General features: G+C 32.4%; 1 protein-coding gene across 1 annotated transcript; it reads right to left on the minus strand.

The window, feature by feature from the left end:
* Positions 1 to 900: 900 nt before the first annotated feature.
* Positions 901 to 19,252, minus strand: LOC128170484 (uncharacterized). Its single transcript, XM_052836255.1, has 11 exons — positions 19,100 to 19,252; positions 18,362 to 18,433; positions 18,141 to 18,226; positions 7,369 to 7,412; positions 7,045 to 7,090; positions 3,827 to 3,888; positions 3,588 to 3,630; positions 3,033 to 3,079; positions 2,610 to 2,652; positions 1,175 to 1,221; positions 901 to 1,011 (listed from the first exon to the last, which is right to left on the minus strand). The coding sequence occupies exons 3-11, from the start codon at positions 18,202 to 18,204 to the stop codon at positions 901 to 903; spliced, it is 507 nt and encodes a 168-aa protein (XP_052692215.1). The 5' UTR covers positions 18,205 to 18,226; positions 18,362 to 18,433; positions 19,100 to 19,252.
* Between the last annotated feature and the right edge of the window lie 2,564 nt (positions 19,253 to 21,816).

Here is a 21,816-nt window from a genome sequence, read left to right on the forward strand (position 1 = left end):
ATTTGACCCTCTTGTTTTTAAAGGTAATTTAAAGTCATTATCTTCTTCCTTCACTTAAAAGATGATACAAATAGATTAATATTTAACTACATGCATCTCTCGTTATGTAGACATCTATTTAGGATAAAAACCTTTTAATATTCAATGAAATGATAAATATCACAGCGAATCAGATTATATTAATTAATAATAATAAATATTTAAGCTTAAATTAATATTACTTAGCCTCATTTTCTTAAATTATGAAGGTATATTGATTGTTGTCTATGCTTGCAATATTGAAATATTTCTGATTTTTACATATTATAAAGACTTTATAAGAAGATAACAATTGACAGAGTACATTGACAATTGAGTGAGAGAGAAAATCCGGTTACATTATTTTTGGGCACAGATCTATGTACAGAATGAGCGCATTAAAGAGCCAAACAAAGTCAATGTGATTATTTGTCTGATTATTTGTTCACAACTGATAAAAGTGCAAATTCTTTGATGACATAATGTATAGCAAATTCCAATGAAAATTCACACGTATTTGTATTATCGTATCTGAGTTTATCCTGTGATATTGTGGAAACATAAATTAAACAGTCTCGGTGATTTAGCGTGAATGCAATGAGCATCAGATTATTTTCTGAATTTTTTGAGCAATTTTTGTTGATTATTAATAAGCGAAGTTTGATTGAGAAAAAATAAAAACAAATTGGTAATCTTCCAGGACCACTAATGTTAAAAATATGTAAAAAAAAAAAAAAAAAAAAAAAAGACAGAACTCTTCTGAATTATCGGTATTAATTGAAAAAAAATTCGAGTCTATGATTTTGATATAGTAGTATAGATAGATGTATTTGATAATGTAATAAGCTTCTAGTTAGCTGGACTGCAATTAGCATTAAACAGTTAAGTAAGATAACATCTTATCAACAAATAAAATGATTCAAGCCTCTGTTTTGATATCTCGCCTTTTCTGTCCCAACCTATGCTTTCATATCGTCTGGGCTTTTTTGACAACTGAAAAACATAAAAAGCTAAATAATATCAAAGCGGTAATTATATTAGAACTCTTCATGGGTATCTCACATAAATCGAGTCTCTTCTTTTTCGAAATACAATTCTATCATTGAGTAAAACTTTGCTGGAAATTGACAACTGATATTTTCAGATTGATATTCACCCCAGTAAAAGGCGTTGATAAATTTGGAAGCTTTGAAACTTCGATATCTAGAAAAAAGAAAGCAAATATCGATCATTTTTTAACATTATCATTCACTATTTAAAAAAAATATATAGGCGTACTTACATTAGATACGTCATTTAAAGATAGTCTATTATATTAATCATAACGTTTGCCATAAATAGTTTAATAGGTATATCTTTTTTTTTGTTAATTTTTTTTAATCACTGTCGAACAAAAATAATACATGTACTTAATGGCTTAATCATTGGTAAAAGAATCGTTAGGGCCATTGCAAAACAAAATCAACACCTTAGGCTGGACAGGTTATTAAATCGAAGATTTCCCTCTATATTTTCATTTGTTTTGCACAGTTTTGCACCCTTTCTTTTTTATGACTTAAATTATAGCAAATATTTTGGATAGTAATTTAAAAAGTTGAAAAAACTCATGTTCTAAAACATTGAAAATAAATGTTACCTCGGAATCAAGTCGAACTTTGAAGCTGTCATGCCATGGTATTACGTGACAGTTAAAAATAAAAAAAAAATTTTTTACTTAACAAAAAATCACTACCCCGAAGTTCATTTGTATGTATGATACTAAAATTCGATTGGCAATGAGTTCCTGTTTATGAGGTATACTGCTAGAATCATAGTGTTAATCGCATAAAATAAATACTGTCATGTTTTAGCGGAAACCTCCTCGACTTCTTCAATTTCATCGAAAATACTTTTTTTTAAATGCACAACAACAAAGCCCTTGAATTTAGTAGCACTTTTCAAGTAGTTTAGGTCATATCCTTTTGATATTTGTCAAATTCAATTTTCATAATATTCGGGGTAGTGTTAAACATTTGCCTTTTTTGAACACACTGACAGAGAAAAGGCCGGTGAAGCCACATAAATGTATATCTGCTTACCTTATAACACTAGCTAATTACACAAAAATATCCATGCCCGTATTATCCTAATTATATCCAAAGTGGCATACATCTAAATCTTGTGTATTAATTCGGCTTTGTTTACACTGAATTCCGATGATTTGGCTCCCGACATTGATCTTCTCTATTAAACAAGCTTGTGACGTCATCAATTATTATTATACGTAATATAGAGAAATCGAAAATGTATTCAGTTAGAAGAGTTTCTAGTGACATTTTACGCCTGTAGTTTTTGTAATTTAAACCAGAGATAAAGTAAAAATTGACATGTTTCTGATTAAAATATGACATCATGCTGCTTATTGTGACGTCATATCGATCAGAGGAATTTCTACTCAATCGATCGATGAGAGTTGCCTTATGATACCCGTGTTATTTTCTGATTATTAAAGACTTGTCCGAGGAAATGCTCTTAGAAACAAGTTTTGAATCACCATCAAACTCATCTGCTTCTATATTTACTCATATCTAAATAAAGAAAATGAACCTTACCTCTTTGTTCCTGTTCAACCATGTGGACAAGCTTATATATGCACTGTGTTTATAAAGAAAAAATACAGTCGATCTTATTTTTTGAACAATACTTTGTTTGACTGGGATATTCTATCGAGAAAGTAATATTCGCTTATTATATTCATTGACAATATCATCTTTGAATAGAGATTAGGTTGTTTATTTTCAGCGCTGTAAATATTGCTTTAGAGAAACATTTAAAAAAAACAAAAACTTAAATTTATGATTATTACACTTTCATGTTAAATAGGGCCTGTTTGGTAACAGTTGAAATTGACTTCCCTAGGAAAACCATTGTCAAGTAAACCGACGCAGGGGTGTCAATTTCAACTGTTACCCTCAAACAGGCACTATTTATAAAATGCTCAGTTAAAACTGACATCTGATGCGTCATGAAATTACCTCATAATCAGTTTGAGGCATTTCTTTTGGCTTTACTCGCCGAAGCTCTGGAAAAAAGTTAAAGTACCTATTTATGTTATGTTATAATTTTTGATGAATTAAGATGAACCTGACGTAACTCATTTGCAAAGCCTTGGAAAATTTAACAAAAAAGTTACTATGGATAATCGTAAATTATTTTACATGCTACCCAGTCAGTTTTTCCGATTATCAGATTTTATTTGATGGCACATAAAAAAAAATCTTGTCAAAAATATTAATACAACAAAACGTACGTTTAAAAATAGTTGTACTTTTTTGTAAATTGACCCTTTCGATAAGGAAATAACATTTTTGGCACCTGTAGTGTACTCCGTAGATTCCAAACTCCAATTTTTTTTTTATAAGAGATACTTTTTATCACTTTATTTTTACAGGAGAACACATCCAAAACTATTTTGATTCAGATCATACATCACATGTGCTTCACCAAATTATTCAATCATAACTCTCTTTTTTAGATAGATCAATGTAGATCTTAAAGATAAAGAATGAATAATATTAAAAACAGTTTACCTTTTTGAACCTGCATTTGTTTTCTCCGTGACAATTCATCGTACTACAAAATGCCGATAACATAAAATCTGATACATTTGTCTAATAATCACTAAGAATGATAAATACATGTTGGCACATTTTCGCCCTTCATATTTTTATTTACAAATGGTAAGAAAACCAACAAATATCACCAAAAACTGATCATTTATGAAGAGAAGATCTCGACATGACCTCTGATATTATAACCTGATATTTACCTCACTTAAAGGTCTTTGACTTTGTGGAAGCAACGGAAGGCCCGCCTGTGTAACACGCTTCTCTGAAAAAGGCATGTTCTACCATTTGTATTAATTGCTGAATTAAATTGCTATAGAAACGTTTAAAGGCGTATGTTTTAAAAGCCTATAGTAGAACACAGTTGTACTAGCATATCTGCATTGGCTTTATTATTATTTATTTTTTTTTATCATGTCGTTGGGGTGGTTTATTATATTGGAGAAATATTAACAGAAAATCTAGTACAGTTCAATTTATATTTTGCCCATTTTCAACGATATTACATAAAAATATCTAAAAATTATGAATCTTTATATATTTACCTGATTAAACTTTCACAATAGTAATAATGACGTCATAAAATATGAATTTCATATAATTCTCTTAAAATTTAGCAGAAGACACCGAGTCTTTGGTAATATGTTTAATAGCAAACTACTTCAACAGCCTTCACCCACCATGCAATTAACATCATAACTTTTTTATGTAATATCAAATAAAATATATTAATTTCGATGTGGGTGACGGCTGCGGACATATTTTCCTCCTAAAATCTATAAGAAGATGTGCCATTTTGTTATCATTTTTGACGACATCTTATGAATATGGCATAATGTAGAAGACATTATTCTTTTAACCAAAAAATAAAAGTGCAGAACTTGGTACACACACGTGTTAAAGATGTTATATTGTGTATTTTTCAAACTTTTGAACTTTGGAGCATTTGTTGACAGAAAATGTAACTCCTTTTTTGTAGTTTGCAGATTTAAACTATCGATCACTAGTTAAAACTTATATAGTTCTCGAAAATTATGCCCCTTGAAAGCCAACTTATCTAATATTTATGTATTTAATGTTTAGACGATGATATTTTTTATGTAGATTTCTACAGCCTTTACTTGTCAGTTTTTTTCTATTTATAGATCAAAAAGGAAATCTAGCAGGGAAACGTTACAATGCTAAAGAAAACCCCACAGTTATGCAACATTAACATTGCCTGTCGTGTACTTCTCAGATCTTTATCATGTATAAACAGTAATTAAGGTCTTCCGTTTCAAACTTTTTTTTCCTTCTTTCTGATTACTCTCTCCCCCTTTTTTGTCGGCAGATTGTACCAGAGATGACTATATAGATTTTCTTGAAATTTTCAAGGAAGATAGAGATTGATAATCGTCAAGTCTTTTTGATTTTTTTTTTCAAAATTCATTTCCGGTCGTCCATTTCCTGTCCCGAGACAAAAAAAAAATGTAATGTCTCCACGATATGTCAAGAACGAAAAAAACTTAAAGTAACAAACATTATTGGATTATAGACCTGTGTATGAAGATGCATTTTAATTGTTCTGTTTGAATATTCGTAACTGCCGGTCGTCACAGGAAGTCTTCAAAAATTGATTTATTTTTTTTCATTTTTGTTTTTGGACAGAAAATTGAAATTTCAGCACAAACAAATGCATATCTCATGTACGTTATTGTGAAAATCAAATCTTACTCTCTAATAAGCTTATATTTCACAATTTTTTTATTTCATCTCAGAAACTGTAAGTCATCAAAATCGAAACTTTTATAGATGATACACATCTATTTGAATATGTTTTTAATAGGTGAGTGTTGTTTTGTCAACTGCCATTTCTGTAAATTTCAGAAGAATATTTCAATCAGTAAAAATGTTTCCAAAGTTTGGCAAAACCAGAAAAAGAAACTGGTTTCTTAATTGGTTATTGTATACTAATTAAGAGAGAGCACACCAGACCAACAACTACTTATTCAAACATGCTGAATATGTGAGGAATCACTTTTCGGAAAGTGCTACGACTAAAGTTTGTATGCACAAGATCGAACAGCAACAGACTGGCCGACAAAATACTTTATATTTTGGCGATATTTGTTTGGATTAAATACACAGTTACCTCAGATATTCTACTTAAGGAATTACAAGTCCACAACAAAATAAAAACACACGTATCTTTTGTCAACATAGTAAGTGGCACACTCTTTTTTTAAAAAAACCCTAAAAAATCCATCGTAAATGATACAGATACTTTCAAAAAGATTTTTTAGAATCTACCCAGTCCCTAACTGAGGATGCTTTTACACAAATTTTAGCTTTTCTGACCAACATGTTTTTTGAGAAAACGATTTCTAAATATTTAAATATTCTTATGTAAAAATTCAACACTCCATTTATGCTACACCAATGATCACAATTTGAACAAACTTGAATCTACCGTACCTAAAGATGCTTCTACACAAGTTACAGCTATTTTTTTGGCCATTCGGTTTTTGAGAAAGTTTTAAAAGATTTACTCTATTTCTAAGTAAAAATTCGACCCACATTGTGGCCTCACCCTACCTCCGGGGATCATGATTTGAAAAACTTGTAATCAACACTAGCTGAGAATGCTTCCCCGTAAGTTTCAGCTTTTCTGGCTTATAGGTTACTGAGAAATGTTTTTTTAATATTTCCTCTTTATGTTTGTAATGCAAAAAATTCGATCCCCAATTGTGGCGCCACTCAACCTTATGTGTTTATGATTTTCACAACTTACATATGCTGAGGATGCTGCAACATTAATTTTAGCTTTCCTTCGCAAATGTTTATTGTGAAGAAGAAATTTGAATATTTCCTAAAATATTCAATAATTCCTAATTATCTTCCTTTAAAAAAAGGTGTGGTCCTTTATTGTCACAACTTTGAATTCCCTTTGCCACAGGGTGCTTTGTTTCAAATTGGTTAAAATTGGTCCAGTTGTTCTTGAAAAGATTTTGAAAATGTGAAAAGTTTACAGACAGGCGGACTGACGAACGACAGACAAAAATGTGATCAGAAAAGTGCACCTGAGATTTCAATTCAGGTGAGCTAAAAACACAACCGGGCGCAGTTTCCCCCAAGAAAAACAGGAAAGGGAGATACTAATCGCTTACGTATCAAGATAACTAAGAACAGCTGAAAGGAATATGAAAAACTTTCCCTAAAACTTAAACTATTTGCCCTTTAATGGTCAATTAGTGAGACAATAGTGTTGACCTGCATAGCTCAAAGTTAAACATTTATATCGACAGAGTGAAAAAACGAGTAGATGCACCGCTGGATTTAGTTTTAGACTATTTCCTTCTGGTATGGTTAATGCTAACGCAAATGCGTTGATCAAAAGACCCCTTTTTACTGAAGTTTATATGGCTAGAGAACAAAAGCTTACCTTCTTTGACACGCAATTTTTCTGATCTTTCAATTAAATGTCCGCACTACCAAATATGAAATAAATAATACAGAAATGAAGAACTTCTTGCTGGTGAATAACAAGATCAAGAAAAGTTGAATATTGTTATGCATAATATACGTCAGTAAAGTTAAATTTCATTACATATTTCGCTAACAAAATCGTTAATATTATGAACACATGTGTGCATACCTTCGCCCATTACCCTTTTCTTTATGAATTGTGAAAAAATGAACAAAGGTCACAAAAGTTGACCATTTACGAAGAGAGAATATTTAACTAATAATGCCACATCAAATTTACCTCACTCCAAGGTCTTGGATTTCGTGCAAAACTCTGCAAAGTCTCTGTAAATAATAACAACATTTCTTTTTAAAAAGTGTTTTTATATATTTTTTTTATAATTTAGCAATAAAACATACATTATCAATCATATGTTTTAAAATTCTGCAGTAGAACGCAATTATTATTACAAGTCTTTTTGAAATGGAGTGCAGACCTGCCTGCAGATTTTGACACTGTTGTGTCTTTTTTAAAGCTCCGATAATAGCATGCTTTTCCCAATAAAGACGGTTTTTTTCTAGTTAGATTAGCACTCGACTTCACAGTTGCTTTTTAAAAACTGGGTAAGTGGAAACTCCCTCGGACGTATGATGCCTCCTAAATCTTTCACAGGATTTTGGAAGAACCAAAGTGTATGTTGCTTAAGTGTAGAAAACACAATGTCTAGCTAAAATAAATGTTTTTCAATAGATTTTGAGAAAAAAACTTATCTTTCATCAAAATAGGAAGACTGTTTTGTTTTCTTCACTGAAACACGCTTCTAAAAGTCGCTAAAATATAGATGTGCCAAATTTATGAAAAGGGTACTCGTGGAGTCACCCGGTATTTGTGAAGTTTCTTTGCAAATATTCGAAGAGATGTACAGTGTAAATTCTAAATTGTTAAAACGGTGACACCCGGACCAATACAAGGGCTTCAAGAGAGGATCAAAACTTAAAAATTATGTAGAAAAAATATAGTGAAAATCTCAAGAAATACAATGCAACAAATACTTAGTTGACTTTGTAAGCATCCTCAAAGCTTCATATCAAAGTCGCAGTCACCTTTTGCCACGTTTTTTTATAATTATTTTTAGTTTATTTTACAATTATAAGAATAATAAGATTGGTCAGTTGGCGAATCTTAGATCTATCCATGGGCATCATAATTTGAACAAACTTGAATCTATCGTACCTGAGGATGCTTTTACACAAGTTTCAGCTTTTCTGGTTGATCAGTTTCAGAGAAAAAGACTTTTATAGAATTTTCTCTATGTATTCTGATGTAAAAATACAACCCCTTCCCCCATTGTGGGCCCACCCTACCCCTAGGGAACATGATTTGAACAGACCTGAATCTACTCAAGCTTTCTAGCCAAAAAAAAATGAGAATAGTTTAGAAAAATATCATCTAATCAGTAATTTTGATTATCCCCCTTGAAAGACGTTTTACTTTAAGTAACCTAAATTCCTTCATAATGATTTATGTCAAGTTTGGTTAAGATTATCCCAATGGTTCTGGAGAAAACGACGAAAATGTTAAAAAAAAAATAAGACGACGGAGGGACTGACGGAAGGACGGACAGACAGACGAACGCCGGACAAAAAAGTAATCAAAAAATTTAACTTAAGCTTTCAGCTCAGGTGAGCTACAACGCTAGTGGATGCATATTTATTTGCCTATTTTAAACCAGAGTTGTCAGATATAAAGTATTAGCCCAAAGAATATTTCGCCTTCAATACTACTTTATTAAAATGATAGACTCGAATTTTTGGGCTTTGATACCGAAAAATCGGAGGAGTACTGTCTTTTGTGTTATATATTTGAAATATCAGTGGTACTTGAAGATTACCCATTTGCTTTTATTTTTTTGCTTTGCTAATAATAATCAACAACAATTTCTAGAAAACATTCTGGAAATGATCTGGATTTTTTGGATTTTACAATCTTGTGCATAACATTCAGGCTAAATCACGGGAGGCTCTTTAGTTTATTTTTCCACAATATCACATTTGCATTGGTAAACTATAATACAAATACGTTTAAATATTCGTTGAATATTTGCTATATACTGTGTTTATTAAAGACAAAACGGGAAATAATTCGAACTCAGTAGATTTAATATGAAAAATTCCCGGAATTACGAATGTCATCATGGTGTGTAAATTTGAAGCGAGTAATAATCGTTAAGTTGTTGAAAAAGTGTTGAATTCTTCATTAATATAAATTAAAATTTTAGATGAAATATAATTACAGCCTCAAAATTGTTTGTTATGAATTATTTGTCTGTTATTTTCAATGCAGCTTTATTAATTTTCTCCGAAATCGTTTTGGAGCGATTCTGCAACATTTGCTACAATATGGATATATGGGAGACGTTTTAACTGTGGGAAAGGCCTGCCCCGAGACACAGTTAGATTATTCTAACTAAGCAGGATGTAGTGAAATCATTAGCATTATTGTAGCTCGCACGGGTCAAAGTCTAGTGGCATTAATTAGTCTAACCGCAACTCTCGGCACCCGTTCTTGAAAAAATTTTCTATCGAAACAAAAATCGTATCAAATTAATCCATTTTATTTATTAAGTTTTTCATTTCAATTAACCATAAATTGCCGATCAAAGGTATCAGCCTGTAATGCATGACGAAATCGTCCTGTCAACCCGCGTAATTGGTTACCTCGTTCTGGAAAGTTCTATTCGAATGTTTGTGCTTTGCAAGCGTCTATCCGTCAGAACAAAAACCGAGCATTCAAGAAACGAATTTACTTATTTTGTTTGTTCAACATTTGCCAAATCTTAATTTATATGTATACCCAAAATAAGTTTCCAGTAAATATATTCACTCTTTACGCAATTATTCAATTTTATTTCATTCAAGCATATATTCTGATGTAAATACCCACTGAACTGGATCCATCAAAGGATGTCTACCACTTTACTCTCATTTTTACGTTATTTCTGGCTGATTTACGAAAATGAAAGTAGGTTTTTGGGAGTTGATTTTAATCAACTCTCCTATGCAGTTACTTTGACAAACCGAAAGTGAAACAGTGTTTGGACCAAAGCACAAATCATCGCCGCTGACAAGAATTTGTTCTTGAGAATAATATATAAATCCGAAATAATGTATGCTAAAGCATTTTTTTTCAGGAAGCATATTTATAAATACCTTGAAAATTGTCAGATTTTAAATGGTACGAACAATTTATAGATATTTTTTGTAGTTGTATGTATTCTTACGCCAGAGTTCAATATAGTCTCGTTGAACTCGACGCTCGGCTGTCTCCGTAAATCTCCGACGAGCAGAGAGTCTCTCTTGCTTGTCGGAGATTAACGGCGAGATCCGAGCGTTTGGTTGAACGAGACGAGAGTTCAATATTGCTTGGATCCATAAATTTTCCAGAAATATTTCTATCACTGATACATACTTTGATTGAATTTATTCTATCTTTAAATATTACTTAACATGATTCATATGGGGTTTTATCAACATTCTTGTGTCGAAAAAGTCTGAAAATTCATATTATAAAAATGTGCGTAATTCAAATACAGATTAGAAACTACCAGTACTTGTCATGCAAAATAACATATTTCATTGATTTTAAAATACATAACCATCGATAAAATCAACTCCCGTCCGTTCTTCGGTACTTTGATTAATTTAGTTCTCAATAATAATTCATCAGGTAAATTTCAATTAAATCTTACGAATATCATATCACACGTGTTGAATACAAAATGTATAAGCAGGTACTTTAATGCAGGCTTTTCGTCGTGTATCGGCAAAATGTCTTAATTTATAAGTATATTTGCTTTTAAAAACCAGTGTTTGTAGGGGTTGATCGAACGATTTAAACTTGTATATGATACATATGATTATATCATGGAACAAAACAGCTTAGTCAATGTTTAATCTGGAGATGTATTCAATGTAAACATATTTTGACGATACCAAATCTACAGCCATTTAGTAAAGGCCTTTATAAATCTAGTTCATTTTTAAAAAGTTTTAAACATTTACTTAAAATTCAAGGACAAGTTGTGTAACTTATTTCATGTAACACATTTAAAGGTTTACTACTTTTATTCATGTACAAAAATTAATTTCATGCTTTTTTAAACATACTTGTATATTATTGTCTAATACTTCTACCCAGTGTAGTTTATTGTTGCGTCGCATAGATCCCTGAGAAGATGAAATCGCACGGACACACTGATATTTCTACAAGTAAACACTTCTTTTTACTTTGTAAATTGATTATTAATAGTAGTCTAAATCTAAACACGTTAATCGTTCATTATCTATTTTAGCCCACCGAGACAAATTTCGAGGGGGGGGGGGGTAATTATGCCAAACCCTCGGCGTCTGCGTGTTCCATGTCTCTAACTTATTACTGATCCCACCTTCAATAAACTTCGGTGAATGGTATATTTTTGGTAAATTTAATAGTTTAAGATACTTGGCTGCCGAACATGAGTCATAATGTTCAGATATTGGAGGAGGTCAAGGTTTTTAAGCAGTTGCACTTTTATTATTTTTGGAGCTATGTTCACCTTTTTTCTAGATTGAGGATTTTCTGATACTCAGTCCCTTGATGCCTAGTTTGAGCCAAAGGTAATGAATACTTAAGGTAAGTTTTTGGAGCAGATTACAGTTTTTGGAACAAGTGCCCTTTGATGACCATATTTAAGTTTATAGTGTTAACATATTGTCCAAACTTGAATAGATGATGCGCCAAGTGGTGTTATTGCATAAGTCTAATTGATGCTAATTCTGAGCCAAATGTTTTGGATAATGTTAAAAGCAGGTTAATTTTTTTTTTACGCAGGACACATTTTGCGGTTGATTTGACTATGTACATGTAAATGAAGTACAAAGCTAACAGATTATACATGGTTCATATGACATCGTATTTTATGGTAGAAATCCTGATTACTAATAATAAATTTCTACACAAACAGATGTGGGATCGCAACTGCAAATCGTTGACTCTAACGAATCCCTCCTGCATTTTTTAAAACTCAATTATATGTGTGTAATGCGCATATAAATGGAGGCGATAACTTATGACCGGTGTATATTTTTCATTCGACTTTTTTGTTTTCGTTTTTTTGTTCATTAAAAATCGCGAGATAAGCGGCATAATCGGATCCATTTATACTGTACATAAATTTAAACTGGCTTGTTAGATGATTTGATTAAAGGTATATGTGGCGTATTTGGAGTAAAGTTTTTGACATGAGTTTGAGTAAAAATATACATCATGCTTCTTACATGTACAATTAGACGTTTCACAAACTCTAGGCCCCTTAACACATGTTCTTTCTTTAGTTATTTGTCTCTAAACTTTTCTACACGTCTGATGAATGATATTGTGATCCGCCATTTGTAACGCCACTGCGCATTAGTGCGGGGAAACCTAGCATTGAAATCACGATAGACGAACAGTATTGTTCACAAACTAGAATCAAGTTTTTCATGTCTTTTCATGTTCATTTTAGGGAAGTCCATTTGTTGGTTCATGCCATCAGGTATGAATGATTTGAGTCTGTGCATCCAGAACTTTTCCTTGCTTTTCTTTTCTGCGTCTGTCCAATGAGGATTATGGTCAATAGCCAATACTGTCATGTCTTCCCAGTTGTCGTCACCTGTATTAAAATGTTCCCTGACGGACACCTTGACTTTTTTTTTATCTTTATGGTAGAGCGGTGCTTATTGATCCTTCTGCGGAGGTCACCTGTTTTACCAACGTATTGCTTAGAGCAGACTTTGCAACTGATGAGATAGATGCAGTTGTGCGGCAAGACGTGTTGCCAAATATCTTTTAGGTTCGACTCGTGATGGGCTTTTAAAACTGTCCGCGTTGGTGCTGTGTGTGCACAAAAGGCATCTGGCATTGAAACATGTTTTAAAACCCCCTTTTTACAACGGGTTGTCTAATCTCACCCTCTCCCTCCTTACCATGTCCTTCAAGTTCGTCGGGCGTTTAAACGTAGCCATTGGTGGATCCTTGAAAAGATCAGCAATTCTTTCGTTAGTGTAAGAATGGGCAGATTATTTCTAAGGACGCTGTTGAGGTTGTTAAGGGTAGGGTGATAGGTAGTGACAAGTGAACCCTGCGTTTGCCTGTTTTCTCTTTGTATTGCAAAAGGGTTTTCCTGTCTTTTAATAATCTTATTAATTGCAGACTGCACTGGGCTTTATATACTCGATTACACCAATGAAATTTTGATATTCTGCTCTGTTCTTCAAAGACATCATTAAAAGAATAGATTCGTCGGATTCGGGTTGTTAATCCTTTTGGAGTTCCTCTAAAAGTATGGGGAGGGTGAGGACTTGAGATAGAGGTTAGAATCAGTGGGTTTAGTATGGAGACTGAATTTTATTTCACCATCTTTCAAGGTTGATGTAGTATCCAAAAATACATTTTTGGAACTAGATATGTCCACTGTGAATTTAATCGAATTGTGGAAGGAGTTGGCAAAGGTAATGAAGTCATTTAGGCAGTCTCGGTTTTCGACCTATTTCATCTTAATATCGTCTATGAACCGCAACCAGCTCAAAGGTTTGAAAGGGGCTCTAAGAAGCAGATTGCGTTCCAATCTTTCCACATATATATTGGCGTAAGAGAAAGCCATTTTGGCGCCCATAGCTGTACCACTTATTTGTATGTAATGGTCGCCATTGTGCATGAACTTGTTCAGCATAAGAACATGTTCAAGGAGCTTGAGTAGAGATTCGGTTGACAGCTGCTGAATCGTTTTACTGTCCCATACATCCCTGCAGGCCTCGATACCTTCATCGTGAGGAATATTCGTGTACATGGACGAGACGTTCATTGTAACGATAAGAGTATGGTCTGGCAATCCAGAGGAAGGTGTTTTATTCAGGTAATATGTAGTGTCCTTGAGGTATGATGGCAAATCTTCTACATGTGATGGAGATGTGAATCTATAAATTCAGATATTTCATCCGTGGGGTGGCCGATGTTACTAACTATAGGGCGCCTAGGCATTCCTTCCTTGTGGATTTTTGGAAGCAGATAAAATTGACCCGGTGTACAGTTAGTTGGGTGAAGCGTTTCGTACACATGAACACCACTCTCACCATTTTCATGCATTTCGTTCAGTGTGTCAGTGATAAGATCTCTTCGGTTGGATCAGTGTCCAGTTTCTTGTAGAAACGATCGTCCGTCAGTTGTATGTTGGCTTCAGCTAAATACGCCTGTTTGTCTGGGACAACAACTGTGGATCTTTTGTCTGCTTTCTTTATGACTATGTCGTCATTGTTTTTCAACCTTTGTGAAGCGGATCTTTCTTCTTTCGTCAGATTGTCAGGAACGACTTTTTGGTTGGTCAGGAGCTTCTCAATGTCTGACTCAACAGCACCAATGTAAGACTCAAGTGTTCAACATTTGCCCAGTGCCGGTTCCCATGTACTTTTGGGTCGGTACAACGTATGTTCCTCTAAGTTGTGCAAGGGCAGAGGAGGGTCTTCTGTGTGATCTTTGCTGGAGTCTTTTCGAGAGAAGTGTTCCTTTAATCGTACCATTCGGAAAAATGCTCTGGTGTCCTCTCTTACCTTTTTGTCATCAACCTCATGCGGTGTTGGACAGAAACTGAGACCTTTAGATAGTAGCAATATCTCAACGTCTGTGAGAGGAAACTTAGATGTATTCAGAACTGGGAAGAGGTTAGTATCGGCCAATGACTCGTCTTCACTGGTTTCCTTCTAGCACTTTAATCGTCTAGAGCGCCGTTTTTTAGCAGAAGGACGAGGTGACAACATATTAGGCCTAGTTGTGTTTGCCATCCCGAAGGAACTTCCTTTTTAGAGTTTTGTTGAGATCATTAGATAGGGTTGGATTGAACGTTGTTTTGATTATTTTGGCTTAAACAAAATGTACATGGGATGTGGATTTATTAAGAGAAGACTCTAGTGAAACTACGTCTATCTTTCACCACAGACAGAGAGACGTTAATTTGGAGCAACTTAATATGAAGTTCCAGCGTTTGTTGGTTATTGTCCATAATCCTCATTGGACAGACGCGGAGAGGAAAACCAAAGAAGGAAGTTCTGGATGTACAGACTCAAATCTGTGAGACCTGATGGCATGAACAAACAAATGGACTTCACTTAACTAAACTCTCATAGCCATACATCACCTGGCACCCGTAAAGTAATTTTATCAAACCTGTCAATTGCGCCTATTTCATAAATGAAATTCCTTTACCACCTTTTATTTGTAAATCACTATTTTTATAATTTCTTTATTTCTAATTGCTTATTTATTTTCACTTTTTTTTTCTTTTTAATCAAACTCTTACTCATTATAAACTTTTTGAAAACTGAAAAATTCGAGTCTAAATCATAAGTGCCGTACCGGTGAACAACGGGGGTTCAAATTTTGATTTATTAACTCGGACGTCAATTTTAATTAGCTAATTAACTCAATCAGGCGTGAAGTTGGCAGTCGATTATATACTGTAGAGCGATCGGCGGCAGTGTTAACACCAACTAAAACTATTTTTAATGTAGCTGTTCCTTTTTATAGTTCATTGAGTAGTTTAGTAGTAGCGCTAGATTTTTTCTTTGTTTTAAGGTATACGTTTACTCAGAATGAAAAAAAATACCACTGATGATAATTAAAAACCATCTATTGTGTGTTAAAGACCTATTATGGTAGTGCCATTTTTCACTTTCACTTTGAGCTAATGCCATTGAATATTTGTTGAAAATTTAAGAAAAATCCCTTAAAATTTTACACTCTAATTGAGATTTTCTTATTTGTGAAAATAATACAAATTGTGAAACTCTTTTAAAATGAAATACAGTTTATGAATAGCAGTGACACTTAAAAGACACAAAACATTAAGTTTTCATTCACAACTTTTATAGATATTCAAGTCCAAATTTCCTCTATCTTTTTTCAAATTCCTACCCATTTTTGATTCAATTTAACAAAAAACTGAATGATGATAATACTGAAACTTTAAAGCATTAAACTAAGTATGTTGACCTATCTTTTGTAGCATAAATCTTATATGAGGTCAATGCTCAAAATTGTGAGATATGGTGTCTTTTATCGTTTTTTAAGCATTTTTCAATATTTTTGGAGTGTAGGCCCTTCCATTATTTAAAATATGCAAAATTATGTTGACTAACAAATGAAATCTTAACTTTGAATATTACACTACTACCAAAAGTAAGTGAAAAACATAATTTGGAAATTTTAGTCCGAATTTCCTCTGCTTTGCTAAAAGTCCAACTTTGTTTGAGCCAAATTCCATAATATAGTAAAAATATCGATTGGAATATCAATAATAATTCATTTCATAAATACTTTTATTGTTTACAACACATTTTACTCATGACAGTGAACTTAAAAACAATCCGAATTTGAAAACTCAAACCCTGAGTAAACAACGTCCTTAACCTATGTAATTATTTCTTTTGTCCTGGAGAAGGGACTGGTTGTCCCAAACATTTGACAATATCTATTGTTCGTGTCGGTAGCCATTTTTAGTGTTTTATATAATAATTTGTAAAAAGTTGTTTTAAAGGTGAAAAAAAAATCTTGCCTATAAAGTTTACAGTGAAACAAAATTCCACGAATGAAAGGGAAACTAGTTGAAATATATGTAATTTCTGATTGGAAGTGAAATTCTTTTCTTTTTTTTTACTTTGCATAGATGACATATGTAATTTATTACACTGAAATGACAATAGCGTGTAAAACAAAAAGGTTTAAAAAAAGCATTTTTTCTTGTTACCACCGGAAGTTACAACGATTTAAAAAAATGTTTAACATATCTACTCACATCGGTCTGTCAACCTACCATATTACATATTAGGTTGTTACTGACTGTTTACAGAAACCTTTGGGGTCGTTAAGGTCAATAGAAGGCGAGGCGAGACTGTAAACAGTTAGTAACAAACATATAAATTGTGTTGTTTTGTCGAGGACCTAAAGTTTGATATGTAAACAAAGAAAAAATAATATAAGGCAACTGATTTAAAGCTTAATTCTCTAATTTGTTGACCTTCCTCGTCAGTCGACCGTCTGTGCAAACCTGAATGCCATTGTAGTATCGTAATATTACGTCTTGAGCAAAGGAGGAGGGGGGGGGGGGGGGGGTCACTGTAAATTTCTAGAAGCTTAAAAATTAAAGTCGTAAAAAAAAATCAGCTCATATAATGCTTCGTCCGCCATGGTGCCTTATAAATTTTGACGCTCGCCGTGTAAAGAAATTTATAAGGCAATCACGTGACGCGGTTCATCCATTGACGTCGAGACATTCTAGTCCGAGGCAAAACAGAGTTTAATTGTAGGACTTTTTATCGTTTCGGAGATCTTATTAAGACAATGTTTAATGTCTTTTGAACGGAAACGGACAAACGGAAGTCCTCAATGAAAAACAAAAATTATAATGCTTGTACATGTAAGAAATGTACTAACTAACTAACTAACTAAAACATTCAAAGAAAATAAAACTAAATATTAACGGTTGATAATTGATCACATGCATTTTCAATGTATAATGTTTTATTTTGTCTTGCTATGTTTAAATTGTCGATATGAGGGGAAATATTGTAATAATATTAGGTAGGGAGTTTTCCAGAATCATTCCATCATTGTTAATTATGTTCAATTATAGTCTGGATTTTCATGTATATATACATATCCGGTTTAGATATTAAAGTAGTACTTCAACTCAACGAGCGTCATGCAAAATTCTCGGAACCACGTTCCTACAATTTTTTGATGACATAGAGACACCACAGTGTATGTTTTTTTTTGTATTTACAATACAACGTTTAGAGTTATGAACAGTGTATTTCTTTGTTATGCACTTTGATTTGTATGAAATTTCATTAATGTTTTTCATATCTACAATCTGTAAATACTAGATTAAATATCAGTTAATATACATAAAGTTCAGTGCATTTGTGTTTACTTTTATGCTTACGGTTTTGTTATATATTGTGACGATAAAATTAAAGAAAAAACAAGCCCCACAAAGTTTTTACCTTTGGCTGTTTCAGCCAATTCTTCCGGACAATCTTTCTCTAAGACATTTGGATTTGAATCCATAGCCTACGATTTTTTCGAAATTCTGAGAAATATAAACCAAACAATTCATACTTAATTCAAAAGAAATATTCTTTGTTGATGTCACTTTAAGAACAATTTTATATTTCAAACCTTTTTTTTAATGACAAAAAGATATTTGTGGTTTTTTTTTACCTACCACATTTTCAGCAAGTGAATAAACTCCAGTTTGAACTCTGATTTTTTTTAGATGGAAACAGCCTTCGGACACCTTGTAAAGAATCAATCGAATCAAGAATCAAATCAAAATCAAATTGCTTTTTTTCCAAAGGTGAATAACACCAAATCCATCGACAACGCTTTTTAATAGTTCCTTGTCTCTCCATGTTATAAGATAGAATGTTCTCCTTGTCTGGTTTCATATACTCGATAAAATAATTAGTATTTAGATAAATTAAGGTATATGAAAGTGAGTAGAAACTTTTTCAGTTTTACAAAGTGCGTTTTTTAGAATCCCATCTTCTGATATACTAGGTTTTATGATAAAAATGTTGTAATGTTTTGTTTTACTTCATTGTATAGAAACCGCACTTTTTATTAAATTCGCATTATAAGTATTAAATTCATTTGTTTAATCGAATTGGTTTAAAGAAAATTCTAAATATAGGAATTGCCCATCATTCGTCTTTATTAATTAAAGAATTAGCTCAACTACCTGACGTGCGTTTTCTTTACCCCCCCCCCCCCCCCCATTAACCCGTTAAAAAAAAAATGATTTCAGAAATGAAACTGTCTTTTGTAATCAAAATTTATTTACTAAAACTATTGACCTGACATGCAATAATACTCAAAACTTAAGAATGACTTTAGTAGTATATATAAACAAATCTGATCAAATTAAATGGTTATACTATAGTTAAAGTCTTTTCCGTGTTACCTTTGCGCGTCTTCACATATTCCTCTGGATTTTTTCTTGATGGAACCTTTGTAGCCAAATTCTCACATGAGGATTGTCTCTGTACTTGATAAATCTGCAAATATTTTCCGAACTTAAATGATATAGTTGGAAATCTATTTATATTTTTGTGTGTTTTTTTTTTAACTTTACTCTTTTCTCTTCACGTTTTTTGTCCACTCATCCAACAGTTGATAAATCAAGGTATCTAGATCGTTGGCAAACACCTGTGAAATAAAAGAAAAGCCAAAGAAAAAATTGTCTAGTCTATTATTTTACCGGTAACCACGACTCATCCGTACAAGAAATTATTTTCAGCTCTGTTAAATCTTAAATCTTACTTTATAATTATTCAAAGTTATATTTATTAGAATAATTATGATAACCATACCATAAAACAAATAATTCTAGGTCAATATTGTTGATATGACTCATGTCTGGTTGTTCACTCAATTGACGTTACGTTTATGTTTAACGACACGGATTTCATCAGAGGAATGGTTTATAAACTCAAAATAAAAACAGTCTGCCAAAGACAAGTTCAATCATGTGCAAACGTGTATAGTAATTTTTTTCTCATTCTATTGATATTAGTTACTATGCAAATGAAAATAAATTTATGGGGTTTTTTTTATATAAAGAGCCTTTTCTCTTTATGAGTGTTCCATTACTGTCATTTTAAAATATCATAAGATAATGAGTCAAGCCGAAAGAACACCGAACTTTTATCCCATTGTGTGTGTTATTGTGAAGATGACCAGTTTTACAAAAATGCACAATCTTTACATTTCTATCGTCGAATTGCATTACGAAAGCTTATGACACTACAGAAGTACACTTGCTAATCAACAATTGGCTGTATGTAAAAAAAACAAACCCCACAATTGTAGCTAAAACTGTAACTATACCAAATATGAATAACAAATGCAGGATAGTTGTCATGTACACTTCTTTTACCGAAAGTGTATAGATTTTTTTGTCATAACAGATTCTTAGTTCGCAAATGCATTAAAATCATGAATTTTGAAATCACCTATCTAAACATACCTTTTATGGTCGAGCCTAACGCCTTCAATTAGTCCAAACTGTGAAAAAATGATTAAAAGTTTATGGGGTTTTTTTCACATGTTGTACATGCATATGGACATGTATTCGAATCCATGATATTGTTTCAATTTTTTTTCTAATTCAAGATGTGTTGAAGGTATATCTTTTACATACATCTTGATTCCTTTTTTAAATCATAAATATCATCCAATTATTTTTTCCCTACGTAAATATAAACTCAGAAAAGTTAGAGATATACCATATCATTAAATTGTTACAACATTAAATCTATATCAATTTTGATAACACAAAAATGCATCAGTAAAATCAAAATCTCAAACATGTCAAATATTTTAGCTCACCTGAGCTGAAAGATCAAGTGAGCTTTTCTGATCACATTTTGTCCGTCGTCCATCTGTCCGTCTGTCTGTAAACTTTTCACATTTTGAACTTCTCCTCTAAAACAACTTGGCCAATTTCAACCAAATTTGGCACAAAATATCCCTATGGTAGGGTGAATATAAATTGCAGAAATGAAACGCAAGTTTTCAATCAAAGCAAAGAAAACTTCGAAACTGCCAAAAATGGGGTGTGCATTTTTAAAAATCTTTTCAAGACCTACTGAGTCAAATTCAACGTAATTTAGCATAAATCATCCTTTTATAAATTGCAAAAATTAAGGGGTAATTTTGTTCCAAATTTGATTTATTACGAAAATAATAATGAAGGGGGTTTGTTTCAATCAGTCTATAACTTCGAATTCATATTTCAAAATCCAGGTTCTTTGTTTGAAGCAGCGATGTTAGATGTTTAATAAACGGGTCAATCTGACAATTGAGATTCTGTTTGTTGTGAAACAGTTTCCGTGCGAAGGGAAACTTTTAAACATGCAATATACATTAGAGCCGAGTTTGTGAAGTAAATTGAGATTTAATATTCCATTTTACTCTTGACCGTGATTTTAGCTTGTTTTGATTTTCGTTTCAGTTTCCTTTGATACTTGGGGAACTATCGTCTGTATTTTGTCATTTTTGCGTATCAAATCAAACATATACTTCGATTAATCAGACAACCGATTGTTTACCTGGGCAAAATGAGCAAAATATTATGTATTAACAACATACTAAAATACAATATTCTATCAAAAATTCGGTATGATCTTTGCGTAATGGTTAATTAATGGAACGTGTTTTGTTAAGATGCCCTGAATTTTCTCGAGTCTATTATAAACAGAGATGAATTTCGCTGAAGGAAATATGTAGGTATGTATGTGATTCATTTTGAAAATAAATTGTGCTCTTTCTTTGTTTTAGTGCATATTTCCTCTGTTTAATTGTTTACAATTTTCTATTTTCTAACCATATTTGAATGACAAGCATCGAGTTATAAGAAGATACAAAAATTTGATGACAATTCTGTTTGCATACAGAGTGAGGCAATGTTTTTGTTTGTTTTACATTTGTAATATTGAATAGGAAATACCAAGTTTAAAAATCTTAAGTTGAATGTAATAAATTCATGTGAACATAATATGACTCAAACTTAGTAGAATTGTGAGTTCTGTATTTTGCTTATAATAATGAGGATATAAAAATCATTATCGCTGTTCTTAAGAAAATATTGCAGCAAAAAATCATCGCCATTTGTAGCCA

Source organism: Crassostrea angulata, chromosome 2, assembly GCF_025612915.1.
Source record: "Crassostrea angulata isolate pt1a10 chromosome 2, ASM2561291v2, whole genome shotgun sequence".
NCBI classification, from domain to species: domain Eukaryota; kingdom Metazoa; phylum Mollusca; class Bivalvia; order Ostreida; family Ostreidae; genus Magallana; species Magallana angulata.

Bases quoted from the DNA above. Each gene is read 5' to 3' on its own strand.
- LOC128170484 (XM_052836255.1), bottom strand. From the start codon at position 18,204: ATGGATTCAAATCCAAATGTCTTAGAGAAAGATTGTCCGGAAGAATTG. The intron at 7,413-18,140 runs GTAAAAACTTTG...TATTATTTACAG, and splicing joins ATTGGCTGAAACAGCCAAAG to AGACTTTGCAGAGTTTTGCA. The intron at 1,012-1,174 runs GTGAATATCAAT...TATGTTTTTCAG, and splicing joins TATCAACGCCTTTTACTGGG to TTGTCAAAAAAGCCCAGACG.